General features: G+C 38.5%; 1 protein-coding gene across 1 annotated transcript; it reads left to right on the top strand.

Moving 5' to 3' along the window:
- Positions 1-587: 587 nt before the first annotated feature.
- Positions 588-25,815, top strand: Ifrd1 (interferon-related developmental regulator 1). The gene is made up of 12 exons (XM_013024036.1): positions 588-909; positions 5,402-5,506; positions 5,630-5,714; positions 7,862-7,986; positions 9,957-10,114; positions 11,590-11,640; positions 11,723-11,901; positions 11,994-12,102; positions 18,663-18,797; positions 20,875-21,003; positions 21,395-21,490; positions 24,007-25,815. Exons 1-12 carry the CDS (start codon positions 822-824, stop codon positions 24,094-24,096), a joined length of 1,350 nt encoding a protein of 449 aa, XP_012879490.1. The 5' UTR covers positions 588-821; the 3' UTR covers positions 24,097-25,815.
- Positions 25,816-26,930: the final 1,115 nt, after the last annotated feature.

Here is a 26,930-nt window from a genome sequence, read left to right as displayed (position 1 = left end):
ATTCTAGATACCTCGGTCATCGGTTGCTGAACGAACTCACCAAGTAAAAACCAGGGGAAAGTTCCCAAGGAAAGGGGGGGGCGTACGGTTGTGTGCATGGGCGGGGAGGCCTTCGGGAAGCACCGGGGAAAGGTTAAAGACGTGGCGGGTGATTGCGTAGCTCCCTGTTGGAAGCCGGCTGGCGTCATCTGGCACACGCCTTCGGCTTTGGTCAGCGCGGAGACTGCCAGGCGGTGACTACCGCCGTCAACTGCGAGGGGGGAGCTGGGCAGGGAGAGGGGCGTGGTCGAGACGACGGACGCAATTGGACCGTCAGCCGATCGGTGGGTGGGGCTGGAATGAGCTTCGGGTGAAGCCCCTCCCCTCGAGCCTACATTTCCCAAAATCCAGCGCGGCCACATAAGCCTCACCGCCGGGGCGCTGACGGGAGACAAGCGGCATGGGATTGGAAGTCGGGGTTCAGACACCGCCCCCGAGGACGCGAGTGGGGAGATCTGCGGGAATTGGCCAGCTAGCATTCGAGTCCCGCCCACAGATGGTGACGACAGGAGGCCGTCTGGCTATTTAAGGCGTCGTGGCCTCGCCCGCCCCGCCTTGGCTCCCGCGCTAGAGAGAAACATGTATCGTTTCCGCTCGCAGCTCTTCACGGGGATTTCTGCTGCCGCCACCGCCCGCTCTCACCCCCGCCGCGCCTCGCCTCTGTCGATAGCCGAACACTCGCCTCTCAGCCGCCCGCCGCACAGACGCACGAGTAGAAAGTGCAGCTCCATCGGCTGATCCTCGCTGAGCTTGGGCGTTTAGGCGGCACCGGGCGTCCCACGATGCCGAAGAATAAGAAGCGGAGCACTCCCCACCGCAGTGGTGGCGGCGGCGGCGGTGGCGGCTCCGGGACGGCGGCGACGACGGCAGGTAAGGGATCTTCCCCGCGCCGGGCATCCCGGTCGCCGGCCGGTTCTGGCGAGACTCCAGCCCCTGGGTGCGGCGGGAGTTGTAGTTCGGCCGCCTCCCTCCCTTACGCTGGCGTCTCCGAGGTGCGTGGCGGGGGCTGGACTACAATTCCCAGCGTGCCCGGGCGCCGCGCCTCGCGTGATTGAAGAGCTGGCGTGCGACCCGGACTCTGGGCGCCGGCCTTGGGGGCGGGAAACAGGGCCGGGGCCTGAGCGTGTGTGTGTAGTGGTTGGGGTAACCCCTTAGGCCTGCTGTCCCCGGCAGTCCCGGACACAGGGTGGGGCCGAGCCCGAGTGGCGACGTGCCTTCCCCGGCCGCCCGCCACCCTGGCTCCGACGTGGAGCTGTGGGGCGTGCCGAACGTCCCGCGGGGCTGGCCGGGCGCTGGGGTCACGCGGCCCGGGCCCTGGGGCCGGCGTGACGCAGAGGCGCGCGCGCGCGTGGCGTCCGTCCCGAGGCTTGAAGCTCTCCGGGCGCGTGGCCACCTGATCGGGCGGAGGCGTCCGAGGCTGGAGCCGCCGCCCCGCCCTAAGCTGGGCTCCAGCCGCTGATTGGCATCCCGAACTCCCTCTCCTCCCTCCCCCCAATTCCTTTGGCGCCATCCTGGGCCACTTCTTGTTCCCGGAGGCCGAACCTCGTTCTCCTTTGTGCTGCTTTCTGAAGGTTCCCCGCAGGGATCCCCGCGTTGGCCGAGGTGGTGTAGAGCTCAGGTTGCAATTGGTTGAAAGTTCAGAGGGTATGTGTCCTCACTGCCAAGTAAAAGCTTTTCCCGAATGGGTAGATGCTCAGCGGAACGTACGGCCCTCTACTTGATAATGTATAGCTGAGAAGAAAGGATTCCCACCAGAAAGCCCTGTCTGCGAGACTACACAGTAAACTCTAGTATTATTAAACTGTACCGGTCACTTAAATAAATAGGTTTGTTAAGATGATGGGGTTGAATACTGGAAAATGTTAAGGTGTTATCTCACTAAGCTAATATTAACCAGTAGGTATTTGTGGACATAGTTTGCACACTATGATCCTGCCCCCCCTTTTTTTTTCCATCGGAAAAGCAAATGTATTAATCTTGACGTGTTATCTTCTATCAGTATTGGAAGCTAGCATTTAAAAGCTTTCTTACAGAATTTAGAGCAGCCTGGAAAGTTGCTATCATGTATTAAACATTAATCGCTGACGGAAATGAATAAATGTGAATTTTCCTTTTTTTGATCGCTCTTTTATTGACTCCTCTCTGGGTTTTATAAAATTAATTGCTTCCTAGCCGGTCGCGGCGCCGGTGCCTGAAGCCTGAAATCCTAGCTACTCAGAAGACTGATATCTGAGGATTGCGGTTCAAATATCTCCAATAAACCACCAGAAAACTGGAAGTGGAGCCCTGACTCAAGTGATCTAGCACTAGCCTTGAGCTCAAGAGCTGAGGGACAGTCCCCAGGCCCAGAGTTCAAGCCCCACAACCGACCAAAAAAAAAAAATGTTTATCAACATATAATAGTTTATGGCATCTAGTTGCTCTGGTTGAAGATACTGCAACACATTTGTGTTGCAGCTTTTTGGTTTCTAAAACAAACAATTGATTCTGTTTAGAAGAACCTTAACTAATTTTATGTATGTACTACATTTACATAAAATTGATGCTTTTAGGTCGATGAAATTGAAATACTGGAGAAGCAGTGGTGCTAGTGTTAACAGCGTCTCTGGACCACACACCTCTTCACTTCTGCAAGTTCCTAGCAGACCTCTTTATTCTCTTATGCAATTTTTACAGTATAGGCCTAAGGATTGCTTCTCATCTTTGGCTTCAGGCTCATTTGTAACCTATGATCAACCTCTTTACTGCTACCTTTTTACTATTTTTGTTGGAAAAATAGTACACTTCAATTTAGCATGTACAGGACACATATTTAGAGATTTTTAACTTTGACAAATGGAAAGTGTTCCTGGTTTATAATGTTGGTTTACACAGTTATTTATTTATTTTTTTGGCTTGAACTCTGGGCCTGAGTGCTGTCCTTCAGTTCTTCAGCTCAAGGCTAGTACTCTACCACTTGAGCCACAGCGCCATTTTTGGTTTTCTGAGTGATTTATTGGAGAGAAGAGTCTCATGACCTTTCCTGCCCAGGCTGGCTTTGAACTGCAATCCTCAGATCTCAGCTTCTGAGTAGCTAGACTTACAGGCGTGAGCCCCTGGTGCCAGGGAGTAGTAAGTCTGATCCAGGTACATTGTACAACTGGTTCTAATTTTTTAAAAAAAGTATAGGGTAAGCAAAAACTCAGTGCTGTGAACATATTTCCAATATGAAGCCTTGTTAACTGCCTCTTCAAGTGAAACTGCAGAAAGGAATGGGATAAGATTAGCATTTGTGTTACATGAGACCTGGTTACATGTGAATGTTTTGCTTGGTCAATGAAAAAGTGACTGGATAATATTTTGAGGAAGGGCTGGAAAATTGGCACAAACTTGTACTTACTAAGCACTACCAGTGGAGTATGGTGGTCTACAATAATTCTAGCTAAGTTGAGGAGGATTGAGGTCTAATGGTCCTGGCAAAAAGAGTGACCCTGTTGGGAAAATTAACCAGGCAAAAAGGGCTGGAAGTGTGCCAGCTGGTAGAGTACTACCTTCCTAACAAGCACAAAGTCTTGAGTTTAAATCCAATACTGTATCCCCCCCCAAAACAAACACACACACACAGTGGTATTTTAAATTTTTAATGATAGCTGGAACAATTAGGATTTAGAAGTCCCTGCTGTAACAAGATTACCCAACTTTTATAATTTTCATTAGTTGTTCATTTAAAGTATTTTTAAAGTTATTAGAGACTTAAGAAGCTAAAAAATTGACTTTGTTAATACAGGTATGCATCTCCCTGGCATAACCTTTGGTGTAATTTGAAGAAAGCATTTTAAAAGAGAAAAAAACAATTTTCATAATAGGTCTACAGAAATAAGGACTTACAGTATCAATATTTAGGGTCACAAGGGGAATTTAACTTAGCAGGCATTCATGTAAGTTAATTTCTTTTTATTTTTTGTAAACCCTTTTTCCTTAAATCTTAGCAAGAAGTTAAAGCTGATTAGTTCAGAGAAGGGAGCTAAGAGGAACAATCTTAGAAAACAGACTAACTATGAAACAGTTAAAAATTAAATTGACTTGTAAGTAAGCAAGATTATTCACTTGGCACTCAACTGAACCTGTAACTTCTTTTGTCTTGAAGACAAAAGACAGATCTGGACATAGAATCTGATGTGATAGATCTTTATTTCTATCTTGATTACTGTGGTTAAGAAGTTTGGGAACCTTGGTTTCATTACATACTACTATTGGAAGTTCTTTTGGCACCAAGAAAACAAATTTGAAGGCCACTTGCTGTATTGATTGAACTTGACATTTGCCAACTTCTCTGTTTGGATTTTAAAAAGGACACTCTAGAGAAAAATAAGTCAACTGTTAACAAGCTTAAGCTTAGAGGATTTAAAAAATAAACTGAAGATAGTAAGTAATCTGACCTTGAATGTAGGGAACTAATGATACTTGATACTATCTTTGATTTTACCCATACAGGAAAATTGGGTTCAGAGGTAACCATTTGACTCAAGGTTACTTTTGGGGCATTTTAACTCAGTGCTCAATGTAATTCATAACTCAGTAAATTTTTTTATTACTTGAAATTCCTAAGTTACTCATTTATTCTGTGAATTAACGAGGATAGACTATTTTTAAAGGGATTAAAAATAACACTATTCTTAACATTTGGATATATCTATTTTCATTTTGTTCATGATTTGAAATAGTTTTGAAGTAATTTTATTTTTTTTTGGATCCGGTTGTGGGGCCTGAACTCTGGGCCTGGGTGCTGACCCTCAGCTCTTCAGCTCAAGGCTAGCACTCTACCAATTGAGCCACGGCGCCACTTCTGGCTTTTTTTTTTTTCTGCTTATGTGGTGCTAAGGAAGCGAACCCAGGGCCTCAAGCATGCAAGGCAAGCACTCTACCACTGAGCCACCTTCCCAGCCCTGAAACAATTTTTTCATACTCATTTCTCAACTTAAATACTTGTTCATGTCAAAGTGGCGCTGTAGCTCAAGTGGTAGAGCGCTCGCCTTGAGTTGAAGAGCTGAGGGACAACGCCCAGGCCCAGAGTTCAAGCCCTACGACCGACAAAAAAAAAAAAAAAAAAACTTGTTCATGTGAGATAGGTTTGGTGGTGCATACCTGTAATCCCACCCACTTGGAGGTGGCACAGAAGGATAGGCCAATTAGGGGGCAAAGTAAAAACAAGACTCTGCTTAAAAACAAAATACAAAGACAAGTTTTTGGAGACATAGCTGAAGTGGCAGAGGGCTTGCCTACTATGCACAAGGCTATGGGTATAATTCCCAGTATTACAAAGGAAAAGAAATGGAGGATGCAGGAAAAAGAAAATCATTGACCTCTCTGTCTTACTTACTAGGTGGCCAGCATCGAAATGTTCAACCTTTTAGTGATGAAGATGCATCAATTGAAACAATGAGCCATTGCAGTGGTTACAGTGATCCTTCCAGTTTTGCTGAAGATGGTATGAGTTTTCAATTGACAACTTTAGATAAAAAGATGTTGTAGGTGGAGAAATTTTTAAAGCTAAAGTATACTATTATTTCCCTCATCTATCTTTTTCTTACCTAAACTATATTGTTTGTAGGGCCAGAAGTCCTTGATGAGGAAGGAACTCAAGAAGATTTAGAGTACAAGTTGAAGGGATTAATCGACTTAACCCTGGATAAAAGGTAGGCATACTAAGAACTTTGTCATGTAGTTGCCTCTAATCAGTTACTTTATTATATAATGTGTATAGTAGTCTGCTATATCATTCTTCTTTTAGAGCTTGATTTATTTACTTTGGATGATTTCATGTTGCTTGCTCCTTGGACCTTTTAATGTAGATAGCTGTGTGTCATTGGATTTAGATGGCTTTAGAAGTCACTGCTAAAGTGTTAACAGCACATATATAACTATATTTGGTAATAGTAAAAGGAAATTTTTGTTGTTGTTGGTTGTGGGGCTTGAACTCTGGGCCTGGGCGCTGTCCCCTTAGCTCTTCAGCTCAAGGTGAGCGCTTTACCACTTCAGCCACAGTGCCACTTCCAGAAAGGAAATTTTTTGAATTAAAAATCTTCTTCAACTGGAAATGACAGCTAAACATTGCTGTAAGCTGCTGTTTACTAACTTTGTTATGAACATGAAAATTTTGAGAATAAAATGAATTTCTTCATAGAAAATGGATAGATGAATGGAAACATAAAGCCCATAAGAGGCAAACATGAATTTGAGATTTTCATAATGTATGTTTGTTGTTTTTTTTAAACCAGTTCTGGGCTTGAACTCAGGGCCTAGGCGCTGTCCCTGTGCTTTTTTTTTTTAATATTTGAATTTTTTTTTATTGTGAAAATACTGTACAGAGGGGTTACAATTACATGGGCAAGGTAATTGTTGCTTCCTCCTTTGTTTCCCCTTCCTATTTCCCCTCCCCCTGTCCCCCCTTGTTCAACTCCCCCCCCCCCCCCCCCCCCCCCCCCCCCCCCCCCCCGCCAAAGTTGTAAAGTTCGTTTTTCGACTTAATGTCTTGTACATCTCATTGTTGCAATGGGTCCACCACCTCCTCCCCAAATTATACCAACATCAAATACAGTGAAAACGGGTTATGCCATGGGAGAGGGACATACAAAGCAACAAAGAAATATCTTAAAATATGTTAGAAACAAGAGCAAGAAAATAAAAACCATTTGAGTCCTTACTTGGGGTTCATTTTGCCTAACATCAACTTATCTGACCATTTCTGCTTGTCTCACACATCTACTAGTTATTGCAAATAAGGGAAACCATGGGACCTATGTTTCTTTGGGCCTGGCTTACTTCACTTAATAGAGTTTTTTCCAAGTCCTTCCATTTCCTAACAAATGAGGCAATGTCATTCTTTCGGATGGAGGCATAGAATTCCATTGTGTATATATACCACATTTTCTTGATCCATTCATCTACTGAGGAGCATCTGGGTTGTCCCTGTGCTTTTGTGCAAGGTTAGTACTCTACCACTGGAACTGTAGCTCCATTTCTGGCTTTTTGGTAGTTAATTGGTGATGAGAGTCTCACAACTTTGCTGCCCAGGCTCAATTTTAACTGTAATCCCCAGATCTCAGCCTCCTGCAGAGCTAGGATTACAGATCTGATATACAACTTTTCCTAGTATTTGTTTTGTTGTTGTTGTTTTGTTTTGTTTAAAAGAAGCAACAAAAGCAAATTTAAGTGGGTGCTGTGGGCATATATCTGTAATCCCAATACTCAAGGTGCTGAGATGTGATAGACCACATGACAAAACAATGCCTCTGGATGGCCTGGACTAAGATCCTCTTCTCTGTACTTCCTTGTGTAGCTGGTACTACGGGTATGCTCCACTGTACCCATCTTACCATATTATTTGAAATGGAACCTCATCAACTTTTTACCTGACCTGGCCCTTTACCTTAGTTGGCCTCTTCATCTCCATCATTTAAGTGGCTGTGATTACTGTGAGAACCACAGAGCTGTGTGGTCACTTGAAAGTTATCAGAGTAATAAGTTAGCTTGGCATGTTGGCGGCTGTTATTAGGTCCCTGTAATAACAAGAGGCAAGGGACCGTGAGTTCTAGGCCAGCCTGGGGTACATAGTGAGACCTAGTTTCAAAAATAAGCAAAAATCCCCCGAACTCATAATAGGAAAATGTTGTGGTATACTTCTTTTTAGTATTGAGGTAAGTTGTAGATTAAAATTGTATTGCTCAAAAGTGTTTGTCATAATTAGATTAAAAAGGTCTATATATAACCATATGCTCTGCGTTTGAAGTCATTGATAATAGATTCCCAAATGGATTTTTCTTTTATATTTTGTTTTAAATAGTGCGAAAACAAGGCAGGCAGCTCTTGAAGGAATTAAAAATGCATTGGCTTCAAAAATGCTTTATGAATTTATTCTGGAAAGAAGAATGACTTTGACTGATAGCATTGAACGCTGTCTGAAAAAAGGTAACGCCCTTATTTGTAAGTCACTGGGACAGAACTAACAAGGAATTGGTTGTCTTCGGCAGTAACATTTGTTAATGACACCAGAATACTAGCTCATTCTGTGGTAGTAAAGGAATATGCATTAATGCAGGATGAGATTGGTCAGAAACTTTTTGTTCACATTCTAAGATTGAAGCTAGAAAGGACTGGGTACAATTTCATTCTTTGTATAGCAGAAGAGGTGATTGCTATCTTCTGGTTGTATCAGAAAGGCCTAGAAGTGTCAAGAGTGCAACAGAAAGTATGATGATGCAGATGATGCTCTCTTTCATTTTCTAAACTTGGAAAAGCACCATCATCATCTTAACTCATTTGCCTTTGCACTTTTACAGCATCAAATATGCCAGTAGATTACATCATTTTCAGAATTTCTCTTGGAATATTATAATTCTAGAACTTTATAATAAGAGTTCTTTGCAAATCTTAATGTTAGGGTCATAGGTTTTTTGTTTTTCTGGTTCTGGTTTTGGTTCTGTTTTTTCCTTTTTCTTTTTCTGTGTGTGCCAGTATTAGGTTATTAGAGCTTGAACCCAGGGCCTTGTGCTATCCTTTGGATTTTGCTCATGGCTGGTATTCTCCCAAACCTCCATTTCTGGCTTATTGCTGCTGGTTAAATGTAGATAAGAGTCTTTGAATTTGTTTGCCTGGGCTGGCTCTGAATCTTGATCCTCAGATCAAAGTCTGTTGAGAAGCTAAGATTATAGATGTGAATCACAGAAACCTGGCTCTTTTTTTCTTTGTTTTTAAATAGTACTGGGATTTGAACTTCGGATCTTGGTGCAGATAGTCTACCACTGAGTGAAAAACCCTAGTCTCACCCTTCTTTTTTTTCTTTAGTTATTATTCAAATGGGGTCCCAAGTTTTTGCCTTTGCTGGCTAAAATCAAGACAGTCCTATTAACATCTCTTACAGAGCTGGGGTGATAGGAATTTATATTTTTGCCCAGTCTGGCCTCCAACTGTGGTGTTCCTAATGTATTGTAGACATGAGCCACCTTACCAGGCAGATTCAGATGATACAACATTTAAAGAGAGACTTTCAAGATTTAGTGTTAGTAGACATCTTAGTTTAAGGAATGACCAAAATTAAGAACTTTTTTACCTGCTAATTTACTTTTCTAAGTTATGATATTATAGAACTAATTACTGTCCATTTAACAAAATACTTCTAACCAAAAATAAGTGAAGCATGTGTGTTCTTTAAATAGAACTGTCTTTTCTTATTTTGTCTCAGTGCAAGTTGTGTCGTGAATAAAACCTTTGATCAACTTAGAGAATGAGGAAAGGCTTAGGAGAAGTGGGATGTCTCTAAGCTTATGTAACATTTTAGTGTTATTGTTAATGGCACAGCCAACTTGGTTGACATAGTGCAGTGGCTTTTAAAAAAAGGAATTTTACATTGAAACCATCTTCCATAATGGTAATTTTAAGTCTCTTAAAATTTCCTTCTAGTCTGTGTATTTTATATATTTTTAAGTATAAATTCAGTTTGCTTCAACTCTTAAGTGCATATTAATTACAAAGATTCTCTTGTGTCTAATCAAATCTCATTCATTTAAAAAATGTTAGAAGGGAAACCTTGAAGGATTGCCTCATGGGCCATGTACTTCTGTGCTTAGATTATTTCAGGGGCTACTCAAGCAGTGTTCACGAGTACCATAAGGAATTGGAAGGCAACAATTGACGTGAAATATTTATTTTGTTTAAATAATTACGTTACTCTCTTAGGGGAGTATTTTACAGATTGTTTGGCAAGTTAAGTGTAAATCTAAAATTTGAGGTAGAGTCCTTCTACCATATGTCAAAATGTGGAACATACTAGAATTTCATAAATGATTGATACTGTTGGGTAATTGAAAATGTGTTGTGGATTACTGTCTTAATAAGTCTCATGAAAATAATATATGGCTATATCTCGGCTACTTTTCTAGGGAAGAGTGATGAACAGCGAGCTGCTGCTGCCTTAGCATCTGTGCTTTGTATTCAGCTGGGCCCGGGAATTGAAAGTGAAGAGATTTTAAAAACTCTTGGACCAGTCCTAAAGAAAATCATTTGTGATGGGACAGCTAGTGTTCAGGCTAGGCAAACTGTAAGTGTAACAGCTGACATTTATACATCTATCGAGGTATTGTACTAAGGCATAAAAAGTATATTCCATTTATCTTTATAATTTTAGTGAAAAAAATCTTAAATGTGACATTTGTGTCCTTAAATGTTCTCATATTCCAAAGGCTGTCCTAGAGTGCAAATTTCTTTAAAATTAACCATCATATATGGATGCTAAACATGACTTAATTCAAGTGGTTTAGATACTAACGTTTATTGTGTGGTCATTTTTTTAATTCTTATAATTTAAGTTTAATTTGTGTTTAATTTTGTAATTTATGTTTAAATTTTTTTTTGTGGGCTGGGAAGGTGGCTCAGTGGTAGAGCGCTTGCCTTGCATGCATGAGGCCCTAAGTTCGATTCCTCAGCACCATATAAGCAAAAAGAAAAAAGCCTGAAATAGCGCCGTGGCTCAAGTGGTAGAGCGCTAGCCTTGAGCTGAAGAGCTGAGGGTCAGCACCCAGGCCCAGAGTTCAGGCCCCACGACTGGACCCAAAAAAAAATAATAAATCCAAAAAAAAAATTTTTTTTTGTATGTTCTGTATAAATCCTTAGAAAAGTTGAATTTGAAAAGAAGTAGAACCTCTGGCTGTGAAATAATGTATCTTCTCTGATGCTTGGATTTCTGCTCTATGTTTGCTTTTTGCATTTTTTTTTTTTTTTAGTGCTGTTCTTGGGGCTTGTACTGGTGTTGTACTGTCCCTTAGCTTTTTGCTCAAGGCTGTACTCTACTACTTGTACCACAGCTCCACTTTGAGATTTTTCTTCTGGTTAATTAGAGATAAGAATCTCAAGGACTTTTTTTCTACTCAGGTTGTCCAAAACCTGCCTTCTTCATCTTAGCTAGGCTTGCTGATGTGAACCACGTGCACCTGGCTTGAAGGATGCTTTAAGAAATATTCATTAAATACTCATTTAAGAAAATTCATTAAAATCAACAAATACAATCATTTAAAAGTTTAAAAAATAGTAACAATCTTAGTAGTTTTAAGCATTTTTAACTGAGAGATTAAATTTCCTTATCACAGATACCCAAGCTTTATCTCCATCTTTATAAAGTTGGAGTGTGTTAAAGTTGGAGTTTAAACGAAGTTGGAGTCACCTGTAAAGTATACTGAAAAGAAACAATAATAATGTAGTTCCCCCTTGAAATGCTTTGTTCAGGGTAGAGTAAGGAAAGTAATTTAGTAGAAAATAGAGCTAGAATAGATTTAGAAATTATAACATATGCACACACTATACCCCTAGTTTTATGAATTAATAAAGAACCAGCAAGCTCACTCTCTTACAAGAGTTTTGAGTTAGATAGTAAAATTGCAGCTGAAATGTACTTTCTTTGACTCTTGGCTTAGTACTCTTTCTCTTCCCCCTTTCCTATACTATGCTTAAACCCTAGGACAGTAAAGTAGGTGAAAATGTTTGTATTTATGTCAGTTTATTTTCTTTTTTTTTTTTCAGTGTGCAACTTGCTTTGGTGTTTGCTGTTTTATTGCCACAGATGACATTACTGTAAGTTGAAAATCTTGAATCAGTTATGTAAAATTATTTTTAATTTAAGATGGCTATCTTACTTCACACTTTTGTCCACTAGGAGCTTTATTCAACTCTGGAATGTTTGGAAAATATCTTTTCTAAGTCCTATCTCAAAGAGAAAGACACTAATATCACTTGCAGCACACCTAACACAGTTCTTCATATCAGCTCCCTTCTTGCATGGACATTATTACTGACCATCTGCCCAATCAATGAAGTGAAGAAAAAGCTGGAGACGTATGTATTTATAGTTTGATATTTCATAAAAACATCATTTTAGTTGGCATAATTGATTTGCATACACATAGTAATGGCTAATTCTTTTCCAGGCATTTCCATAAACTTCCAAGCCTCCTTTCCTGTGATGATGTAAACATGAGGATAGCTGCAGGTGAATCTTTGGCACTGTTGTTTGAACTGGCCAGAGGAATGGAGAGTGTAAGTTTCTAAGAGAAGAGGCTTGTACCCTAAGACCATTAGTGCACTGACTGTCACAATTAGAAACTGGGTAATAAGTTTGGAGGGTGATGGGTTGACCTGCGTCTTGACTGTTGACAATTGTACTTTTGAAATTGTGAAATCAATAGGAGTTGGTGGAGCAATTGATTGTAGTAGTTCATTATACTTTTGTTCCCTATAGAACTGAATTTTAGGGATGATATTCTATACCATATGTATGACCTATTCTATAGAACTGCTTGGATTTCTAAGATTCCTAACACCTTACAGTAGTGTGGGGTTTATAGTAAATGGATGAAATAGTGAGTTAGCATAATTTTGGAATGAGTTCAATCACTGTCATTTAACATTGGCTTTTAAAGTGTGCATGTACTTTGCAATTCTATCTACAGTTCACCCCACAGATGGTTTTTATTAAAGTTTGGCTCTTGAATGTATTTGAGTTTGTGATAATTTGGTCAGCTGTCACAATTTGTTTGATATTGAAAGTCCTGCATTCCAGGGACCCTCTGTCTCAGGCAGAGTAGGATGTTTGATTATTTTGCATATTGTTTATTTGTCCACAATTAAAGGAGTTATGTAGTAGGTTTCAAATCAATATATTGTTCAGAGTTGTTTATCATTAGTCTTTTTCATTCCATTCTAGGCATGCATCTTAAAAATGCGAAGGTTTTATAGTTTACGTGGGTATCAATTTTTTTGGTGGGGGGGGGGCGCAGGGTTGCTGGTCTTGAACTTTTTAGCTTAAGAATGATTTTCCTTACGTAAGAAATTGGATTCAGCCTTAGTAATCAATTTATTTTATAGTTAATGAGCCTTAATCCCAAGGCACAGAAACCAGATGTCACAGTTTTTTAAATTATGCTGGCTGGAAATAGCAATTTTTTTCTTTCTTATTTTGAACTATATCATAAAAGTAAATAATTTAATGTAAGATACACATATTGAATTCGTTTAAAAAAATTTTTTTTTTTGGGTCCCGTAGTGGGGCCTGAACTCGGCCTGGGCGCTGTCCCTCAGCTCTTCAACTCAAGGCTAGCGCTCTACCACTTGAGCCACAGCGCCACCTCCGGCTTTTTTCTTTTTTTCTTATGTGGTGCTGAGGAATTGAACCCAGGGCCTCAGGCATGCAAGGCAAGCACTCTACCACTGAGCCATCTTCCCAGCCCTGAATTTGTTTAAAATTTGTAAATTGTAAAAATTATAAATATAGGTGGGTAACATATTTTATTCTCTGATGTAATATGTAGCCAAGAGACTCATTTAAATATGAATAATATGATTTAAATCTTTGCCAAGGAAAATATGAGTTGGGTTGCGCATGAGTAAATAAGCTTTTTAGATGTGTGCAATAGTGATGTAATGACAGGGTGTTGAAAAGTTAAACCAAGGCAACTTGTAGGCGGGGATGGGAGGGGGAAACCGAGAAAGCGAAAGGGGTGACATTGTCTAGAATGAATTGTACTCATTACCTAATTTGTGAAATAGTCACCTCTCTGTACAGCTCCTTAAGAATAACAATAAAATTACCATCAAAACAAAAAAATCTCCCCAACCCCTTTGCAGGGTTTATGGCTTATTCAGAGGTAAAATACCGCCTTGTCTAGGATATATATCAGGCCTTGGGTTAATTTCTCAGAAGTGAAAATAAAACATAAACCAAGTACTTGATTGATGAAATACATAGGAAGATTTAAAATAGTTATAGTAACAAATGAGAGGCATTAAATTACTCAGAATGTTTTGCTAATTATTTTGTTCATATAATTATTTAACAGTGGGATGAAATCTGCCTGGGGAATTTACTAAAACATTCTGAAGGAGCTGAGCTGATGTGCTGAGTTTCAGGTTTAAAGTTTAAAGAATAAGTTTGTTAAGTCTAAATAACTTTTTTTGGGAGGGGGTCCGGTCGTGGGGCCTGAACTCTGGGCCTGGGCGCTGTCCCTCAGCTCTTCAGCTCAAGGCTAGCGCTCTACCACTTGAGCCACAGCGCTACTTCCGGCTTTTTTCTTTTTGTTTATGTGGTGCTGAGGAATCGAACCCAGGGCCTTGAACATGCAAGGCAAGCACTCTACCACTGAGCCACCTTCCCAGCCCAAGTCTAAATAACTATTGATTTAAAATTGAAGTGAAGAATTTTTACTCCTTTGTAAGAGCTTTCTTAACTTAAGCTGTTTGCCATAAAAGTAGGTAAGAATGGCTGCCTAGGTTCATGTTGCACTTCACCTTACTTTTAGATGATACGGAGCAGTGTGCCTCAATGTCCTTGTCTTTAAAATGGAGAAAATGGTGTTAACTCTTAGAAGTGAGAATACATGTAATACAGTGTAAGTGGTAGCATTTACCATAAGTGTTTATTGGATTGAATATTGGCTTCTTTCCCTTCTTTCTTTCTTTTTTTTTTTTTTTAATTTGTCAAGGTGATACACAGAGTTATATAAGTAAGGTAGGGTTTACATTTCTTGTCTAACTTGTTACCCCCTCCCTCATTTTTCTCCCTCTTTCCCTCTCTCTCCCCCACTCCCAAGTTGTACAGATCATTTCCAATATAGTGTCTTGTGAGTGTCACTGTTGTGGTTCCCCATTTGTCCTTCGTCTCACCATTTTTTTGTTCCCCTTTCCTTCCCTAATTCATATAAACATATATACCACACCTAGGATACCAAAATCAACAACGGGATAACCACAAAGATCATGTAGTACATTAAAAACAACAGCAACAAAGAAAAAAAACCTTTGTGTCCATGTGTTGGAGTTCATTTTGCTTAGCATCATCCTATATGGTCATATGTACGTAGCTATTGAGCTATTCTGCTCATCTGCTAAGATTGTCCTAGGCGTATACTAAATGTGGTGTGTGTATATACACACACATACATACACACACACACACACACAAAATGGAATTTTATGCTTCAGTCTGAAAGAATGACACCCCACCATTTTAAGGAAATGAAAGGACTTGGAAAAAAATCATATTAAATGAAGTAAGCCATGGTTTCCCTTACTTGTAAGGGTTAGTATATGTCTGAGACAATCTTGGCTTCTATCTCTTCTAACTGGAGTCTCCTAGTGGCCTTTGACGAACTCTGGGGTAACTTAAAATATGAGAATATGAGAGGCTATTAGATGGGAAGAATTATTCATCATGGGGACATGCAGTGTGCTGATCTAAATCATGCATCAGTGTATGTACTATTCCTCAGTTCTTCCTATTTTATCTTTGCCTAACTGAAAGGCGAATACTGCTGGGAAAAAAGGGGACCCAAAGACTAACATTCCATTACTTAATTAGATACACCTTAGATATTGTATTTCAGAAGAAGCAGCTCAACATTCTTCTTGTTTCCTGTCTTCTTTCTTTGTAACCTACCTGTGAAAAATGTCTCCATACCTTGATACCTTGGCAAAGTGGTTAGCTTTTGATTAGCAAAGATTTTGTGCATGCGTGTGTGTGTGTACACCAGTCCTGGCGCTTAAACTTAGGTCCTGGGCACTGTCCCTGACGTTTTTTTTCTCAAGGCTAGTATTAATACCACTTGAGCCACAGTGCCACTTCCAACTTTTTCTGAGTAGTTTATTGAAAATGAAAGTCTCATAGACTTTCCTGCCCATTCTGCCTTTGAATCTTATTCTCATATCTCAGCCTCCCGAGAAGCTAGGATTATAAGTGTGAGCCACTAGTGCCTGGCAGCAGGAATTTAAAGAAATAAATTTTTGTATTTGATTAGAGGGATTTGTGTTGTTTTTTTGTATTGTTTTTCCCTCTCTCTACCTCCTTCCTTTCTTTTTATGTAGTGCTGGGGATTAAACCCAGGATCTAGTGCGTGGTAGGCAGGTGTTCTATCAGTAAACTGAAACTTCAGGCCATGATTTTTATTTATTGAATTTAGGATTGGCAATCCAAGATCCAGTTTATATCATTGTACTTACAATCCCGTCTATTAGAAATACTAGTTTTAGGAATGACATTTTGTGACCTTAAGTATTTTCCTTGTCTGCCTAACCTTTCTGGAGGTTTTTTGTAGTTTTGTCTCATCTCAATTCTACTTTAAAAATTTCTACTTTAAAATTTTTTAAATTTAATTAGTTATACAAAGGGATTTCATTCAACAAATCTGTACTACTTAACTTTTGAAATCAACTTACGATAGTTGCTATTTTGGTATGAAATAATTATATATCTTCATCTGACCTGTTTATCATATTTATACTGTGTTAGACTAAACAGGTATATCTTAGCCATCGTTATTAGTTGATGTTCATGAGCTCTGTTTTACTTGTAATATTTTACTTAATCATTATATTACACCTGTGAGATATGGATAGTATTATCTATTTCCATTTCATGTGAAACACAGGTTTCTAATGTAATTATGTCCAAGCTTGCAGTTCAAATTTAGATGGAAAACCCATGTTTTATATATGACATTAAACTGTCTTGTGTAGGTGGAGTTTGCGTAGACCTTTAGTTCCCTATAAATTCCTTTAAACTTAGAATGCATGCTTCAGAATTTATTGGGCAATTTGTACATATTGTCTTATTTAATCTAGAACTTTTGCCCTTGTTGTATAATAATGACTGCTATTTTCATGTTGATAAGAGTTAAGATTCTTGTTTTATCTGTGGGATTCTCTTTTCTCCCATACAAATAGTTTTATTACATAGTTATGCCATACTCAAATAGTCTTTTGGGTCATATTCATGAACTGTTTATATGTTACATTCTCTTTGTTTCTGTTTCAATATGCCCATTTCTCCTACAATAGACACTGTTTTTTCTAAACATTAGTACTTTATTGAACCCAGTGTTTCATAGTTATAAGTTGTAGGCTTCTTCCATTGCTAAGATCATAGTGGGTTTTCTCATCTCAGCACTGATGAAGTTTTGTGGGTGGAGGCCTCTGCATACTGGATGGCACTAACATCCCTCCCTCCCAGTTGTGAAAACCAAAGATGCCTTTAAACATAGTCAGATGTGTCTGGGGAGGAAAGATCATTAGCCAGTTAAGAATCACTAGTAAAAGTTCTTAAACCCAATTGAGATAATGTAGTGGGGGGTGGCTCAGTCTTGGGGTAATATTTATGAGGCTGAGATGGAGGGATCTTGGTTTAAGGAAAGTGGATGTGTTTCCATATATCTGTCATCTCAGCTATGTAGAGAGCATAGCCCAGGCAAAAAGTGAAATAACTATTTGAAAAATAAGGAGAACTCGTATAGTGAAATTCCTTAGAAAGGCAAAGTTCAACAAAATAAAACACAAGGAGGCTGGGAAGGTGGCTCAGTGGTACAGTGCTTGCCTTGTATGCATGAGGCCCTAGGTTCGATTCCTCAGCACACATAAGCAGAAAAAGCTGGAAATGGTACTGTGGCACTAGCCTTTGAACTTGAAGAGCTCAGGGATAGTGCCCAGGCCCAGAGTTCAGGCCCCACAACTGACCAAAAAAAAAAAAAAAATTAAGACAAGTGAGGGAAAGGGGTGGGTAGGGGAAGGCTGGGTGAGAATGTTGAGGTGAACACTGGTCAAGACATACTCAAAATATATTGTTAAATGGCAGCTCCTTTGTACAACTACCTAAAGATAATAAAAATTTTTAAAAATTAGCTGTAGGAGTAGTGTGTGGTTCAAGTGGTAATACCCTGGTCTAGGCAAGCTTAAGGCTCTGTTTAAAAACAAAAATAACATGTAGAGTTATCTTAAACTTTATTTTGTTTAGATTTGAAAATCATGTATCTTTTTATATGCCTCTCAAAAAAAAAGTAATAATTTAAAAGAACCAAATAACCAGTAAAATGAGTGAAATATTGCTAGCTTTTGAAATAACTTAATAAGTAAACTTTTGTCATCTTACACTGCAGTCACATGTATTGGGCTCTAAATACAGTGATCAGCATAACTTTGTTCTGTTTTAGTTAATTATGTTGTACCTTGTAGTGAACATTCTTTAATGTGGACATAGTTGAATGGGAACATTAAGACACAGTTGTGAATTTAAAAGCAAAGAGTATCACTTTAATATCAAGCTTATTTTCTACTAGTATTCTAACTTTTCTGCTGTAGACAGAGAAATCACTTAAACTCTTGAGACGAGACATTAACATGTACAGTTGGAGAAATGTCCAGAATAAGAACTGTTTATGAAACACACAAAAAATATTGAGTAAATCTGAACCACTAAAACTTAGAGATTGCTTATCCTCTGACCTCTGAGTAAGAAATACCTACTTTAGTTTTGGTTAAATAAGTCTGAGTCATGTTTTTTGGTTTTAATGTGATTGTGAAAGAGTTAGGTAACAACAACAAAAACTGCCCCAAATGAAGAGATTTCTTAACTATATTAACACATCAACAAGGAAACTATTTGACATGAACCAGTGAAGAAATTGTATGCTTTAAGAAGTGTAACTAACTGATAGCTTGTACCTTTGGGATAAGAGAATTGGATTTCAGGGACTGAGTTGTTTGGGACTGGGTAACTGCAGGAGATGATGTAACATAAAAACTACTAGTGAAATAAAATTGCTTTTCTTGACCAGGACTTTTTTTATGAAGACATGGACTCTTTGACCCAGATGCTCAGAGCTCTGGCTACAGATGGAAATAAGCACCGGGCCAAAGTGGACAAGAGAAAGCAGCGATCTGTTTTTAGAGATGTCCTGAGGGCTGTGGAGGTAGGCCTCTTAACTGCTGTAATAGCTACTCATTTTGAAATTGAGTTGTTTTTCAGGCTGAACTTGATAGTTGGATCATTTTGTTGATTGAATTTTACCTTCAGTCAATTTTACCTCAATAAAACAATTTTCTCATTTTAATATGAGAGCATAGTTTCAAAACAACATAAGTAAGGTTTTTTTCCCTTATTTTAACATAAAACAGAGGGAAGTTTAATGCCAACATAATATGAAGGACACTTTATTAGGTTATCAGAAATATAGAACTAGAGATTATTAGCTCAGTGGCAGGTCTTGAGTACTATTCTCACTACTGCAAATTTTTTTTAAAGAAAAAAGTAAATAAAAATGACATACATGGTGATAGTTATGTATTTTACTTTGAACTTGACATTCAAGCAATTCTGCGTCATCTGTACATGTTAGTACATGTTTTTAGTGAATGTGATACATTTTTTTGCCTTTTTAGTTTCTCCAACATTACTTTTACACAAAATCTTTAATGAGCTTGCTAGAAATGATAGAAGCTAAAAACCAAAAAAAAAAAAAAAAAAGCGCAAACCTTAGAGCAAGGCTACTTAAAAGTAGATCACTATGTGATGCTGGAAGGTATCTGGTTTAAGGAATTACAGCACTTGGGTAAGGGGAGGGTATTTCAATTCTAGAAGTTGTCGTTGTTGGTATGTAGAAGTGACAGCTTGTCTGTCCACAAGTTCCAGGCCAGCCACAGCACTCAGTGCTGATGACCTTGGAGAAGACAGATGAGAAATCCCATTGTCCATCAGCACTGTGAGGCTGTGCTATCCTGGTCTCTTTTCTTGGCCTCAAGCACCCTCTTCTCTTTGTCTTGGGATTCAAGTACCTCTTTACCCTTTCATTGTGCTCCTTTAGCCTCTGCTTCAGTGTCTCTGCCAAAGAATGGTTCCTCCTCAGATCCTTGATAGATGTTCTTGCCCCTTTTTCAGTGGAACATAGCTGTCACTGAGGACCCTGCTTCCCTGGTTACTCTTAAGTGAAGCTGCTACACGGATGTAAAGAAATGTGTATCTTCAGTTGGTAGTGGTTACCACACCATTTCTCTGTCCAAAACCTTTATTGAAGTACATGTACATGTTAAATCCTCAAGCAGTTAACATAATGGGATCTTTGTCATCAGTTTTCTAAGTTCTATCATAACCCTCATGCAGCAGAATTGTCTCCTTTTTGAGGAAAAATAGGGAATAAAGGGATGAAGAATAGTTATTAGCAAAGCTAAATTTTTACTTCACTCTCCTATGCCCTCAGCAGTGCCAAATGCTGAAAGTCAGGTAAGAGAGTGAGTGAAGGTCAGTTAGATCTGTCAGTTAGGTCAGTGATCACCTCCACAGGAGGTACTTCAGTGATGGGAGAAAAGCCAGATTGTAGTAGATTGCAATGGGGAGTGACTAAGTAGAAGGGTGTATCCTAACTTTTTGTGTGTGTTGGTATTAGATGCTACTTAAGCAACCAATTTTATCAAGTTCTACTATTCTGGGTGGCATCCCCTGGGAATTTTCTGCATTTTTCCAGTGACTCACTTTGGTTTCTTTGGGACTAAATTTCCGTAGTTAGACCTTAGAAATATTCTTCTGGCATAATTGTTCCATCCAGGTGCTGCCTCTCATTGCTGAGATTTCTTAAAATCCTCCCTCTTTTCCCCCCACGCCATTTGTTCATCACTTTTCCTTGTTGTTACCTTGCTTATCTTATTCTCTGTCCTGCTTCCTACCATCAGCATTCAGGCAATTTTGTCTTTCCAACTTGCAGTTTTCTCTTGTTTACATCCTAGTCTACTACAAACACCTGACATTTCCTTTCCCCAAGTTTCTTGAGTGCTTCTAAAAATTTTAAATGTTCACAATAATGTGGTTTTGTTTGTAATTGTTATTTAAATGTAATTGTGGCTTGTCTATGCAATTAGATGAATAATAATTCTCAGTCTGTCCATATCTCCAATATGGAAGGTTCAGTTTAAAATACTGTTCATTATAGAAATTGTATTTATTCAATCTTAGAGTCATTTTATTGCCTATGATAATTTTGCTCTTCCATTGGCTAGGAACGGGATTTTCCAACAGAAACTGTTAAATTTGGTCCCGAGCGCATGTATATTGATTGCTGGGTCAAAAAACACACTTATGACACCTTTAAGGAGGTTCTTGGATCTGGGATGCAGTACCACTTGCAGGTAAGTGACATATTTTTAAGTGTTTGCTTTTAAATTAAGGAACTATTTTAAATATAGTTCACTTAGTTAACTTTTGAAGTTAATTGAATATTTAGAATGCTTCCATATATTTGAAAATCACATTATTTTTTAAAGTAAAAATGAATAAATCTGAAACTTTGCTTTTCATTTTAAGTCTGCTTGAACATTATCAAAACCAAAAGCAAATAGCCTCACATAGCTTTCTTGGATTCAAGGCATTGGAAAATAGTTTGCTTGTGTCCTGAACAAAAATAAATGACCTAAGTTCATGTTTACATAGTCTATAAGTATCTATGTTAATTAGATGCATTCGTGAAATAGAGCTGTGATATTTAATCCTGAACCTCACTGCCTTTTTCTTTCACATAAGTCAAATGAATTCCTTCGCAACGTATTTGAACTTGGACCCCCCGTGATGCTTGATGCCGCAGCGCTTAAAACAATGAAGATCTCTCGATTTGAAAGGGTAAAGTTTTATCTTTATTTTTACTACACTAAAGAGTCTGAGTTTATATTCTGGCTAAGTTCCTATAACCTAGTTGTGCCTATTGAAACATAGTTTTTGTTTTCCTGATGTGTGTGGTATAGAACAGCTGTCCTAACAGCTTAAAGGGCTCAGCCAGTGTGCTGTGTGTGTGTGTGTTAGAACGGGGGAGGAAAGGAGTTGGAACCCAGCTTAGAACAAAAACACAGAAACAAAACACAAAGAGTAAAGGGCTGGTGTAGATCAAGTGGTAGACCACTTGCCTAGAATGTGCAAGGTCTTCAGTTTTATCCCTAGTATTGCTTTTTTTGATACATCATTTTTTGGATCAGATGTACTGTAAATAGCAATAAAATCTTTTTATTCATAGTTTTGCTACCTTAATACATTAGTTTTTATTTAAAAATGTATTCACATATTTCTTTCATAGTAAACAATCTGCTTAGTGTCACATTCATTTTACATACAAGACTGTTCAGTTAGTACTATTAGTGATGAATATCATCTTATATTTCAGAGATCTTAACATATAGATATATAGATACGGAGGATATATTATGTATCTGGTGCAGGTCTTGGGGGTTGAACTTGGGGCCTGGGCACTGTCCCTGAGCTTTTTTGCTCAAGGCTTTCATTCTGCTACTTCAGCCACAGCTTTACTTCTGACTTTTTGGAACAGACTTTCCTGCCCAGGCTGGCTTTAAATAGTACTCATTAGATCTTAAGCTCCCTAGTAGCTGGGATAGCAGGCCTGAGCCACCAGCACTCAACCACTTTTTTTTTTTTTTTGGAAGGGAGGTTTTATATAATGTATTATTTATTTTTTTATTGTAAAATACTGTACAGAGGGGTTACAATTACATGGACAAGATAATGAGTACATTTCTTATCAAGCATTGTAGTCTCCTCTTTTGTTTCCCCTTCCCATCCCATCCTCCCCCCACATAATGTATTATTTAAAGTACACAATTCTGCTGGACTTACTACAGTCATAGGATGAAGTCATCTAGTTCCAAAGTATAGTCATTACCTCAAAACAAAAATTTTTATCTCCCTGTACCCCTGTTAGATTTGTACTTTTGTATCTGCCTTTTTTCATTTAGCATAATATTGCCAAGTACAGTGCAGCACAGGTCAGAACTCTGTTCCTTTTTGTGGCCAAATAATACATTGATCAGTTGATTTGACTTTTTCATTTTTTTTGTCCATTGTGAACATTTACTTCCGGACTTTGAAGGTTTATTTCCAGGGGGATGTATATACCAATGCTTGAGACTCCTGAATTTTGAAATTTTTGAGGAGCCACCAAGGAAAGCTGCTGTACTGCCATAAATTTGTAGAAGCTGTGTTTAAGTTCTCCAGTCCTCAGTAACACTCAATTCATTCTGTTGTCTGTAGCCTTCTTGGTGAGTGTGAAGTACCACCTGCAGGTACCACATTTTTTTGGCCCATCATAGTTGAATTGATGTTATGGTCACATGATTGATGGCTTGACATAATCTTCATAGGTATTAAGCATTTTTACATACAGTTTTGAGTTTTTCAAGAAAATTGTATGGGGTCAGTCATGACTAGATTTGTATTTTGTGATTATTTTCCAAGTTACTCTTTTTAGTTGAAAAATGAAAGCATTTTAACGGTAACACTTGGATTTTACATTTTCTATCACTAGAACATTACGAAACCCTATGTGAAAACCATAGGATAAAGGAGGATTTAGTAGTAAATTAAAACTAGAGTGTTTAATTGAATAGAGCAATGAAGCACGCACACACCGCCCGTCACCCTCCTCAATATCTCAACAATTAAAAGTACATAACACCTAATTACAAAAGATTGAGAGGAGATAAGTCGACAGCTTTGAATTTCACTGTTGAAATTTTTTTAGTTTATTAAAATGGTACCTCTCATATTGACAGCTGAGTAGGACTTTTCACATTAGTAATAGTTTGTGTTTTCCTTGATCAGATTGTCGCTATTACTTTTGTTGTTGTTCGAATTTGTTAAAGTGTGTGTGTGTGTGTGTGTAAATACTCATTCTCAAGTACATGCTCATCCTCTGCGGATTAAACTGGCTAGAGAAGCCAGTGGCTCACATCTGTAATCCCAGCTACGCAGGAGGCTGAGCTCTGAGGATTGTGGTTCAAAGCCATTTCAGGCAGGAAAGTCCATGAGACTCTTAATCTCCAATTAACCACCAGAAAACTGGAAGTGACACTGATTTAAGTGGTAGAATGCTCGCCTTGAGCTGAAGAGCTGAGGGACAGAGCCCAGGCCCAAAGTTCAAGTTCCCCATGATTGACAAAAAACAAATATGGAGAAGTTATTAACTATGATAATTTCTACCCTTATTCTTCATGTGCTGCTGTCGTGGTTTATAAACATTTAAAATATTTGTCGGTTCTAATTTATTCCTTTGTGATTTTACCTTTTTTCCCCCTGGTATAGAAGATAATCTTAAATCTTACTGATCCACATATTTTTTTTCTTCATTTCAGCATTTATATAACTCTGCAGCTTTCAAAGCTCGAACAAAAGCTCGAAGCAAATGTCGAGATAAGAGAGCAGACGTTGGAGAATTCTTCTAGATTTTCAGCATTTGATGAATATTTTCTAATTTCTTTATTATTATTTTTGCTATTTCTAATGTATATAAGCTTTAGAGACTTTTTATCTTGGGGTCAGCTTAGATAATTTTTTAGTAAGGGTGGATTAAATTAATTTAATGTACAGTATTAAAATGATGAGTTCTGATTATTGGATATTCTTTGTAAATCAGTAAACATGAGTAAAATGTTTGTACTGTTCATATTCTATTTATGTAGAGAGCAAACGGATGGTATTTCACTTGATGTCATGATCACAAAAATCATTAGCCAAGGTATAATTTCTTTTACTTTGTGGTGATTAAAAATACCAACCCCATCATACGTACATACAAGGGTTTTAATATCTTAAATGAGAGTTCTGGATTAAAATTTTTCTTGAGCTGTTCCTTGGGAAAAGTTACTGTATTTTAAATTTTAAATGGAATGTAACTGTTTAACTTTTGTCACTGGATCAGCGAAAGGAAGTATGCCATTAGACTTTACAGCTGTACTTAAAGGCCGTTCAGTCCAGCTGTTTGGACTTCCTGGTGAATTAGCCAATGCCAGGAAAGCTTGCTGACCTTCACCTTACAAGCAAGAGCACTCACTTCAACATCTGCCATATGATACCTTGTGCTTTTCACTTTGAAATAAAGATTTTTTTTATACTAAAAACTGCTGCTTTTCTAACAGAAGAAAATATTATGGCTTTAAGGGACAGAGTTCAGAATGACTGGAACCAGGTAGGAGCAGTCAGGAGACAAAGTTTTATTTGTATATGTAGAAGCATTAAAATAGATGAAAATGAGATACTAAAATGAAAAAAAAAACCATACAATTGGAACTCAAGTTACTAACATTAAGACTTGTTGCTTGGTCACTCCTGCATTTTAGTTGAAAATGCATTAATATGTATTACTGTACTGTAGTTTTATTGTATAGCAGGTCTGGTTTGGAATCCATAGACATGTGCCTTTGGTTTTCTTGCTGTAGAAAACAACGAGGGATGGGAAGTATGAAATTATAGAGAAGTACCCAAATTACTTCAAAGGGTTGGTTCCCAGCTAGTGTCTTCTTCTCCCACTGCCTCAACCACTGGAAGGTCTCATGCCCCTGCTGTATGACAGCATTACTTGGCTCATGGAGTCCTTAGTTACCTAGACCCACTCCTCCAATCTAGCGGGCGGTGAGGCATGGGTGTCTGGAGCTTGAATTTGTTGATACTGTCACTTCATTTTTGAGAAGCCTAGAGCCACGGGAAACAAGTTGCAAACAGTATATTTTAGAACTATATAAGCATTAGTGGTGCTGTGGCTCAAATGGTCGATCGCAGGTGACAGGCCCAGAGTTCAAGCCCCACGACTGACCAAAAAAAATTATAAATATATATATGTATATACATATATAAGCATACCTACTTTTCAGAGTGAAGCTTTTATTGAAATGACATGAACAGTTTAATAATATTGCAAATCTTCAAGGAATAATGTTCAGTCCTTTTCCTACCTTTTTCTAGGAGATACAACCTTCGGTTTTCTTTCCCCCTTGTTTATTTTTATCAGCATCAATTAGTTACAAACAAGATGATTCATTTTGACATGTACATACAGTGAACCTTGATCCACTTGAAGCCTGTCACTCCTTCCATCCTTTCCCAAACCAGTTTCAAGAAGCTTCATTGTAACATTTTTCCACAAATGAATAAAGTATTTGGCCATATTTGTCCTCCTTTATCCTTTCTATTTGTCCTTCCCTGGTAGTACCATTCCATCACAGGACCTGTTTTACATTTCTGTCACTTGTATTCTAGGTATGCTAATTATTGAGGGTTTTGCTGTGGTATTACACATGATAACAGCATTTTAATCAGATTGGCCCCCTACTGCCTTTCTTATTCTCAATTTTCCCATTCCAACAGTTCAACAGCTTTCAGTGAGCATCATTTTTAGTCTTGTCATGTTTATGCTTTGGGGCTGAAGGCAGATCAGGTGTAGAGGGCTTGCCTTACAAGTGCAAAGCCAAGTTCATACTCTACTACTGCTGAAACTCAAAAACCTTGTGCTTTAACAGCTATTTAGACATTTGACAAAGTTTTCTTTTTTTTCCCCAATGTGCTTTTGGTTAAATTCTTGTCCTCTAACTATGATCATATACATTTATTTACTTGAGTTAGGACCTGTGCCTCTGCTGTCAATACAATAATTATCCTGGAGTTGATAGTCTTTTTCTGACTATAGATGTCACCAAATTTCCTTAATCCCAAATAAGTTTGTGTTTATCACCTTGTCCTCCCTTCTCCCTTCCTCTCTATACACATACTGTCTTTGTTCTGAGTTGTTCTTGAATTGATCCTCATAATCAATTTTTTTTCTCATGTATTCATTTTTCTCTGGAACATTTTTCTAGCAAGATTTTTAAGTTTTTGATTGCATTTTATTTGTGGCTGATACGAGATGACTTGTCTGTATTTAGCTTTAGGCTTCACTTTGCCTCCAGGTCTACTTAATTCTGCAGGATCATTCTGTTCGCTCTACCATAGCCACACCATTCTTTTTCCTTCCTAAATTCAGGCCTTTTTTTAGGCTCTTCATTATTCTTTCTTTCTACTTTCACTTTTGCAATTTTTATTTCTGGTCTCTTTTTGGGAAGAAGAAAGGAATGTTAACCTGCAATATTGAATTTTTATAGATGAATGACTTGAAAAATTTATTGCTAGAGACAGGATGAGATGGTGTGTAGACATGCTTGAGTTTCTCTTGAGAGTGAAATGCTATGTGATCTTGAGTTGTGTGATTTCCTGCCAAATTTATTTTGAGGTTGAAGGTGATTTATTC

The sequence above is a fragment of the Dipodomys ordii genome, unplaced genomic scaffold, assembly GCF_000151885.1.
Source record: "Dipodomys ordii isolate 6190 unplaced genomic scaffold, Dord_2.0 Scaffold72, whole genome shotgun sequence".
In the NCBI taxonomy this organism is placed as follows: Eukaryota; Metazoa; Chordata; class Mammalia; order Rodentia; family Heteromyidae; genus Dipodomys; species Dipodomys ordii.
Note: the sequence above shows the minus strand (reverse complement) of the source record. Positions and strands in the feature narration are given on the sequence as shown.